Source organism: Phocoena sinus, chromosome 18 (genome assembly GCF_008692025.1).
Source record: "Phocoena sinus isolate mPhoSin1 chromosome 18, mPhoSin1.pri, whole genome shotgun sequence".
Taxonomy (NCBI): Eukaryota; Metazoa; Chordata; class Mammalia; order Artiodactyla; family Phocoenidae; genus Phocoena; species Phocoena sinus.
The window spans coordinates 1,311,735-1,321,168 of record NC_045780.1 but is presented as its reverse complement, the minus strand read 5'-3'; the positions used below and the strand labels follow the sequence as shown (position 1 = coordinate 1,321,168).

Below are 9,434 nucleotides of genomic sequence, written 5' to 3'. Positions count from 1 at the left end.
TCCGCCTGCCGATGCAGGGGACACGGGTTCGTGCCCCGGTCCGGGAAGATCCCACGTGCCGCGGAGCGGCTGGGCCCGTGAGCCATGGCCGCTGAGCCTGCGCGTCCGGAGCCTGTGCTCCGCAACGGGAGAGGCCACAGCAGTGAGAGGCCCGCGTACCGCAAAAAAAAAAAAAAAAAAAGTAACTCTTAGCAAACAGGTGCTAGCATTTCAACTTTTCCGATGAGGAAATTGAGGCTTTAATGATGGACTTCTCTTTCCACGTCCCATTTCCCAGCCCAGACCTTGCTGACCGCCTCTGGGCTGTGTTCCCTCCCCCCATCCTCCACCACGCCCCCACTTGTCACCTGACGGCAGAAGCATCTTACGGTCCTCTTCGTCCTCATCTCTGACCAAACTCCTGGTGAGTGCTCTGGTGTTCCTGCCGTTTCAGCTCACGCCACACCCTTTATCTACTGGGAGCCTAAATCCAACCCCTGTGGGCGCTGAACAAGGTCACATGCCATCCTCAGCAGCAACTTCCCTTTCTCATGACACCTTCTAATCCGCCTTTGATCATCAGCATTTACACCTTTTGTTACCAGACTGCGGCTTTCTAAGGGTCTGTGTGTCAGGTTTGTCTGCACCCCCAGGCCCACGGCATTCATCCCATATTTTATTCCCTGGAAGTGTGTAAGGAGCTAGTACTACTACAGATTCTGATAGTTTCCAATAATGTATGCAGATTTTGGAAATGCCTCAGGTGGTTCACCTCATTCATAGTTTAAACTGCCTTAATTTCATCCTCTCCTGGACACTTTCTGAGGAGTTGTTGGCTGCAGCTGGGCTGGCCCGCTAGCGTGGGTAGGAGCAGGAAATTCTGACAGCTGAAGGCATGAAGTGAGGGGGCTACATGTGCCTTTTTTCTTCTTTGTTTTTAAAACGGCTGTTTATTGAACATTCCCTCTCTACCAGGCCCTCGTCTAAGCCCCCTTTCACTTGGCTCTTCTCAGCAGTGTTCTGAGGTAGGCGTGTGATCAGAACACCTTTATAGAGTAAACTCCTCACGACATTCCCAGGCTGATGGGTTTTGCTTATTAAAATTATTTTAGTATTTACTATTAAAATTGCTTTTTAGGTTTCAGCTTATTCCTCCTAGGGATTACCGGGGCGGTGGGGAGATCAATGACTGTCTTCATAGAAGAGTCGCCTAGTTCATGATTAATCCTAACAGAATAAATATGCTTCCTTCAAGCTTGTTCCATTACAGGTTCCAAGAAACTGTAGCAATTTGTAAGAACAACCTATATCTAAGCAATACAATACACACCAGAACACTCAGACCTCACCTGGCTGCTCTGACACTCAACCTGGAAACCATGACCATATCATTTCCTTAGAAGACAGGTGTTTTGGTTTGCACCAAAACTGAAGCACGCCCACATACTCTGGATGACGGTCCCCTGGCAGAAGTCTGTAATGCAGACAGCTTCACGGCAAGAGCAGTACCAGTGCAGCGGGTGGAAGCCAGCTGGCAGTGAGCTGAGGACAACACAGCACTATTTTTGGAAACGTATGTTTCAAGTCATCTATTGTTGTCTACCTAGAGGTTCCCAGCCCACTTGTGAGCTGTTACTTAAAGCAGGCCTCCACTTCCGCTGAAGTGAAAATGGTAGCCACTGCCTGCACCTCAGTGCTGAAGGTTACATGAGGTCAGGCACCACCCGAGCTCCTCAGCACAGCTCAGCACTCAAATTATAAGCTGCTCCATTTCACAACAGCTAAGTTTGGAGTTTGTGATAGAATAGAAACAGGTAGGCTGAGTTCTGCTCTACGTAAGAGTAACAAGAGTTTGCCTAACAGTTTAACAGCTTTCTTTCCCCTTCACAGCTGCCCTTACATGCACACACACACACGGAGTTGATATCTGAAACATCCCCTGAGCCAGTGCCCACGATGGTAATGAAAATTTTAACATCGACTCCCTACCGAGGATCCGGTAAGTAGCTGAAAATGCCAAGCTCCTCTATGCTGTGAGAAAACTGAAGATACCAACCTCCGAAGGGAAAACACTAAAAGAGCCTGTGAGGCAGTCAGGACACTGAAGGTTGAGCACGTACCGTCACGGTGACCGTGAAACAGCTCAGCTGCTCCCTCAAAGCCGTACTGTCACAGCCAGAGGTGAATAAGGACCAAGTACAAGTCTTTTCATTCTTAGCATTATATTCAATGATAAATTCACTAGGTATTCTTTAACTGTACTTTTGATGGAAGAATTCCATGTTGGGACACAGAGGTGGCCAACAGACACATGGAAAGGTACTCAACATCACTAATCATCAGGGAAATGCAAATCAAAACCACAAAAATAACACCTGACACCTGTCAAAAAGACGAGATAAGTGTTGGCAAGGGTGTGGAGAAAGGCTCTCTGCACCCCCATGTTTACTAAGGAATTATTTATAATAGCCGTGGTTTGGAAACAACCTTAAGGGTCTGTGGGTGGATGAATGGATAAAGTTGTGAGATACATACAGACACATACATACATGCAATGAAATATTACTCAGCCATAAAGAAAGAAGGAAATCTTGCCATTAGCAACAACTTGGACCTAGAGGGCATTATGCTGAGTGGACTTAGAGAAAGATACCAAGTACCACATGACCTCACTTAGATGTAGAATCCAAAACTCAAAACCAACCAACCAACAAGACAAAACCAAACTCATAGATAGAACAGATTGTTGGTTATCAATGGTGAGGGGCACAGGGGTGGGCAAAAGGGTAAAGGGGGTCAACTGTATGGTGACAGATGGTAACTATAGACTTGTGGTGGTGATCAGTTTGTAGTGCATACAAATAATGAATTATTCTGTATACCTGAGACTAATATATTGTTAGGTACCAATTTTACCTAAAAAAAAAAAAATCCACGTTGGAACCAAGCAAATAAGCCGCTTTATTTTCAACTCGCCTGAAATTACAGGCGAAGCCCCCATTGTAGGAGTTCACACCGTTATGAAAAGTTGGCTTTCAAAGTCCTTTAATGAGTTCCTGCCTTCTTGATCTGCACAGTACGTATCTTCTCCACAAACAGGAAGGTAATCATGGCTCCTCTTCTCCAAAAAATTAGGTTTAAGTTAATTGTGTGACTTAAGGAGCTCAAGCCTATCTAGTGTGAATAAATAAAGAATCGAAGGGTCTGTGCAAACTTCAGTGGAGAAGAGGCCCTAGATCTGGGTTGCAGGCTTGCATCTGTCACCTGCTGACTGCACCGGGGACCCCAATCCTACAGTCATTAGATTTAAAAGGCTGCTTTTGTAGGTACAAGATCAAATTACTGCAATTTTACTTTGCTAGTACATTTTTTCAAATTTTGGAATACACATTTTCAAAATTTTCCACTGCAGTAGACTAAAGGTAATTGGCCTTATCACATACTGCACAGTTTATAAACTTCAAAATGAGACTGTAACAGTGCTGTGGAAGAGATGGCACCCGTTCTGACTGAACTCTACTTTATAGTTAACTTTGTTTCTTACATGTCAAACACTATTCTAAGCCCTCTGCAAACATTTAATTAGTCTTCACAATCCTGTGGGCTGTTACCTCCATTTTACAAATTTTAAACAAACGAAAAAAACAGGTTCAAGTAACTTGTCCAAAGTTGCTATTAGCGTAACCAGGATTTCAATGTTCAGCCCAACTGGTTATAACCACTGTGCATACTGCCTCTCAAATCAGAAACGAGTCAGCCCCAGCACTGAACAGGGTGTGTGAACATCCCCTACTTGTTAACTTGACCTCATCCCTGACCTTCTCCCTTGATCTTAAGATTCTTCTTTCATTCCTCCCTGCATTTTCAGATCTTCAAGGTAAACCTTTCCATCCTTATCCTAAGTTCTAATCCTTGTTCCTCTATACTACTTCCTGCCCTCAGAATGCCCGGTTCTCGCCATTTTTAAAATATAAAAAGGCATCACTGTGGCACCCATTCTCCTTTTCTCTAACTTGTCATCACACCTTGATTCAGGCAGGCCGCTCCCTTCAAACAGACAGCTTCTTCAACTTGCCTCAGCTCAGACTGTTCCAAAACGCCTCAGCTGCCCCTCTCACCTTCCCAAAGGTCTTCTTCCCAACTCCATACAACCTTCTGGGCGACAAACTCCTGCTCTATTTAATACAATCTCATGGCTTTCCTGTTCTGCCCCATTTGGGCTTAAACATACCAACTCCACTACTTAGTATAAACCCCCAATACTAAATCAAACCTTGAACCCATGCCCCATTAACTTTCACACTCCAAGTGACTGCAACATAATACAGTTTTACATATAATGCTAAGAGCACTTTTCATATTTTACAGAAGAACGTGAAACATGGACTTTCTATTAATATTCATACCACAGCAAAGCCAAATCTAACTCCTAAATAGATGCATTACAATTTGTTTAGAGTTTAAAGGCTTAATGGCAATAAGGGGAGGAGGAAAAAGCAAAAGTTTATTTTACATAACTGAATGGAAAATAAATTCAAGAAACAGTAAATAAAATTCAGTATGGCCTCATGCGCCCTGAAGGAGGTGGTGCCCGATTTGGAGGAGTGATTGCTATGTCCAGATAGTCTCCGATTTGGAACTTCTGCGACTGCAGCGTCATGGAGTCGTCAGTCCCCTTTCTCCCAGACATGGTGCTGCCAATCTCCTTTACTCTGCAGGGAAGGAGACCAACTGTTAAAGGGTGGCTGGTCAATGCCAGTGTGTGCTACAAAGTGACCGTGGGGCCTGACTTGCTCCATTATCTTACAGCACAGTTAAAATGTAAGTACTGCATTAATCTAAACCAGGTATTAAGATGTATAAATCTGTAGTTCACCCTCCACTAAAGAGATTCACTGAAGGGATTATCCCTATCAGAACATACTGAAATCAAAGAGATTATAGGAATTAAGAATGAAAAGTTACCTACCGATAGCCAGGCCTTTTAAGATCTGTAAAAACAATTGCAAAATTGAAGTGTGTGCCCTTCTTTCTGGCTTCTGGGTAGACTTCTTTTACTAAACTAGTCAGTTCTTTCAAGGTTGCATCCATCCTGAATTTTTTTTTTTTAGAAAAAAAGACATTACATTTGATTAATCAGCAATGATGTAACCAAGGACACTGACACACAGTGAGTTAATTACATGTGTCTCAATTGCAACTTTACCTTAGAAACTGTCAGGGTCTTACAACTGAGTTAATTTTAAAGCACCTACTAATACTATTTGCCCCCAAATATTCCCCTTACCAGCCTCAGTGTTTGAAATTTTCATGAATTAAGGTCAGACTGGTAATATGCTAAAAGGGACTTCAGAATTACATATGCTACCTTTTGTTGCTATGTAACATCTCACTGGCCTAGTGATTTACCCACTTAAGGATAACTAGTCCAAATTAATCCAAATTCTTAAAATAATTGTTTTTCATTATTTCAAAGACATACTTTTCTACATTTTAGCATCTCCTTTCTAAGACTGAATGTTCTGATGAGTTTTACAATAGATGGACTCCTAAAGCCAATGAAACCTATGGAATTTTCAAGACTAAGCATAGGCTCCTTTCACAATATATATTCTTGCCCTGCCAACTTCTATTTGAACTCAGAATTTAATATAGTCCCTTGAGCTAATATGGCACAATCTGGAAAAACCTTTTAAAATATAAGCATCTTGTTTTATAAGCAACAGTCTAAGTTTCTGAATTTTCTTCCCTGACAACTGGGAACATGAAACAGAGGACTTGGAACTTGAAGCAACACGGCCTGCAGAGTGCTATACAATGACCCTGGACACAAGGCACCTGTAAAGATGACAATTCCAATGGACAGCATCGAACAGGGAATCAAACACCCAAGGCATCATCTAGCTTTAACTCTGCACCCTATTTATACCATCTCTACCACATTATCCTCAAGTAGAACTATGGCTTCAACTGCAGTGAGAACAAATCAAGTAGAACTATGGCTTCAACTGCAGTGAGAACAAAAACATCCACGATGACCACATCGACTTCTGTTCTCTACTGCTGCTGAATCCTCAATATGCCCGTAACAGAACTCAACAGTGTCCCCCGCAAAACATGCCCTTCCTCTCATATTACCCTCAAAATACCGTCACCCACTTAGATGCCCAGGTCACAAACCTAAGCATTGTTCAGTTCTTCCCATCTCTATCTTGTTTCTACCTCCTAAAGATAGATCAAACTGGACTTCCCTGGCGGTCCAGTGGTTAATACTCCACGCTTCCACTGCTGTAGGTGCAGGGTCAATCCCTGGTCGGGAACCTAAGATCCCACATGCCACGTGGCACAGCCAAAAGACAGATCAAATCTATTTTTTTCTCCATCTCCACCATCACAGCTTTATTTCAACCTCTCATTATTCAAATCTCTGTATGTTGCTTCCAACTCATCTCATCTTTCTTTTTAACCTGACATTCTAATGATGTTTATTCTGTGTCAATTATTCCCTGGTATGTACAGTGTATACTTATGTACCAGAAAGGACTCTTTCTTCCTTTCCAACATTTCCCACATACTGTCATCTTGCTCATAATGAACGTGGGGAATTCGTTTCACACCTTTTGTCAGTCCTGAACAGTGGGAGTCCTCCACAAGCTTCCCACCTGCTGAGGACTCTCCCCAAACCAACAGTTGCAGTGCCAAGTGTTGCTTTCTGATTAGCAGTCTAAAAGGTGAGTACACAGGCGACAAATGCAAGAGCTCTCTCGGGGTTGAAGCCTTCGCTAGGTGACTGTGAGGGTCAGTTTTATGTGTCAATTTCGAGAAGCTACAGCCCTAGTTATTCAAACACTAAGGTAGGTGTTGTGTAAGGTGTTCTTTAGATGGGATTAAAGTCTATAATCAGTTGACTTTAAGGCAGATTATCCTAGATAGTCTGAGTCAACCCTTTTAATCAATGAGTGGGCCTCATGCAATCAGTTGAAAAGGCCTTCAGAGCAGAGCTCCTGACTTCCCTGAAGAAATTCAGCTGCTTAAGCTGCGGCGTTCCAGCCTGCCCTTCATCATAACCTGCACCACAGGTTATGCACCAGACTAGGGACTCAGGTACCTAAGCAGTCCCCACAATTGTGTGGACCAATTCTTTGCTGTAAATCTCTCTACATCTCCTACTGGTCTGTGCTTCTGATTGAACCATTACAGTGATCTACATAATCCTCTTCCCACAACCTGTTCAGTGGTCACCCAAGCACAGGATGTATCACTCCTGTGTGGGTATTCCCACAGCTCCACAGTGCCTTGGACACCAGCAAACTCAACTAGCTTCTGCTGGGCTCCTCTGGACCTCACTCCTTTTCCCTTGATTTGTCTTAAGGCCTCCTACTTTGGCCCCTCAGTCTACTTCTACAAATTGAGAATTCCCAATCTTCCCTCATTACTGCTTCTGGGAGTGGCAGCAGGGCTCTGTGCTACCCCTCACCAACCATCCTGTCTTTCTTTAGCCACCATTTTGAGGTATAACATAAGGTTGTCTTTCCTAGTTTGGTTGCAGTTTATGGACAGGACAGTTTAGGACAGGAAATTTTTGTAATTTCTTTCTTGATTGAGAGTAGAGAGTCTGTGGAACAATCTCACCCTGCCAGCTCCACCCTAAAGTCTTAATTAGCATTTATTTCATCTGCTTTCTCTCTGAGATTGTGTTTACTCTAGAGAGGGGCAGTACCCTCTTTATACCCTCTGGGTCTAAGCAAAGCACCTGGCAAATAGGAACTCTTAATTTGTTGGAGGAAATATAGACTTCTAACATCTGAACAGAGGTGTTCATCAATCTATTGATAACAGTTCTTCCCTATAACTTAAATCAACCTTCCTGAACTTTTAATCCTGGAACAATACTTAACTAGAATCATACTACATAAATTTCGCTGAAAGGTGGAAACAACCCCTGAAGTAGTCATCAACAGACAAGTGGACAAAATGTAGCACATGCTTCCAATGAACTATTATTCAACCCTAAGAAAGAATGAATTTTTATTATATACTAAACCATGAACCTTGCAAACATAAGAGAAATAAGCCAGACACAACAGGACAAATCTGATATGAGAGCACTTATATGAAGTACTTAGAATAGGCAAATTCATATAGACATAGAGGAGTGTCTACCAGGAACTGGGGTAAGGGAGGAATTCCCATTGTTACTGCTTACTGGGTACAGAATTTCTGCTGGGGGGAATTTAAAAGTTTTGTAAATAGTGGTAATGGTTGCACAATGTGAATATATTTAATGCCATCAAATTGTACCCTTAAACAATTAAAATGGCAAATATATATTTTACCACACTAGATGTATTTTTTAAAATTATACACCTTTCACTGCTACTAAAAAGCCACGATAATGTCCAACCAAGGAGCTGCATACAGCTTGCTGTATGTGATGCTCCTAGTCAGACGCGGGGTAGGTAAGGTACGCTTGAGTGGAAAACGCTCAGGGGCAGGTCTTCAGGAAACACACATCAAAAGCTTCTCCATTAAGCACCACAACAAAAACCACCCGGTTCTGTTTTTTACCATGCTACGACACCTAAGGCTTAGTAGTATGTGCAGACGCTCTACGAGGACGACAAATATCACCCAACAGCGCCACTCCCCCACCCCATGTTATTCTAGCACCACAAACTCGACCAAGTTTAGGGGCGGCTACCGCACTAAACGACCTACGTGTCACTTTCGTACCAAGCAGCCAAGACAGTCACAGCAACCTTGGCTCAATTCTTTACAACCCAAAAGTTTCAACCTCAGACGTAAAAGCGCCACAAGATAAGCAAATACCCATTTCTCCAACAGCTGAGACCCCGACTTCCCGCGAGTTGCGCCCAGAGGCCCCGAGCGCTGGAAGAACTGAAAACGCGGCAGGCGGGCCCCCAGCGACCCCCGCCCCGACGCCAGGCCCTGACTCACCAGGTGTAGATCTGCAGCTCACTAGACGGCACGTTTCCGCGGGAGAACTCGTCCATGCGGTGGTGGCGGCCGTTGTTGGTGGTGAAGACGCGCAGCAACAGCGGGCAGGTCTGGGGGCGGGAGAGGCGAGAGTCAGGAGGCGGCGAGCGCGGCCCCTTCCTTCCCCTCCACCCGCGCACGGCCGCCCCCTCCCGGCCGCCCCTCCGCCCCGGGGCCCCCTCTACCTCTCTAGACCCGCACCTTCTCCCTATCGATGGGCTTCTCGGGCTCCTTCTTAATCTCCTCCTGAGTAACGCGCGACTCCACCGCCATCTTCCTCCTGCGGCCCGCTAGACGCTCGCCCTGACCTCCGACCCCAACTGCGAGCATGAGAATCAAAGCTCTCGCGAGGAGACGCTCGAGAATTTATAGACGACCGGCGTGGGGGGGGGGGGGGGGGGGGCGGGGCGTCTCTCGGCGCAGGCGCACTAGGCGGTGCGGCGCGGGGGCCCGGCGGG

At 44.7% G+C, this 9,434-nt stretch overlaps 1 protein-coding gene across 1 annotated transcript; it reads right to left on the bottom strand.

Annotated features, from left to right (window-relative positions):
- Positions 1 to 2,919: 2,919 nt before the first annotated feature.
- Positions 2,920 to 9,318, bottom strand: SAP18 (Sin3A associated protein 18). Its single transcript, XM_032611508.1, has 4 exons — positions 9,178 to 9,318; positions 8,938 to 9,047; positions 4,949 to 5,071; positions 2,920 to 4,691 (listed from the first exon to the last, which is right to left on the bottom strand). The coding sequence occupies exons 1-4, from the start codon at positions 9,304 to 9,306 to the stop codon at positions 4,535 to 4,537; spliced, it is 519 nt and encodes a 172-aa protein (XP_032467399.1). The 5' UTR covers positions 9,307 to 9,318; the 3' UTR covers positions 2,920 to 4,534.
- Between the last annotated feature and the right edge of the window lie 116 nt (positions 9,319 to 9,434).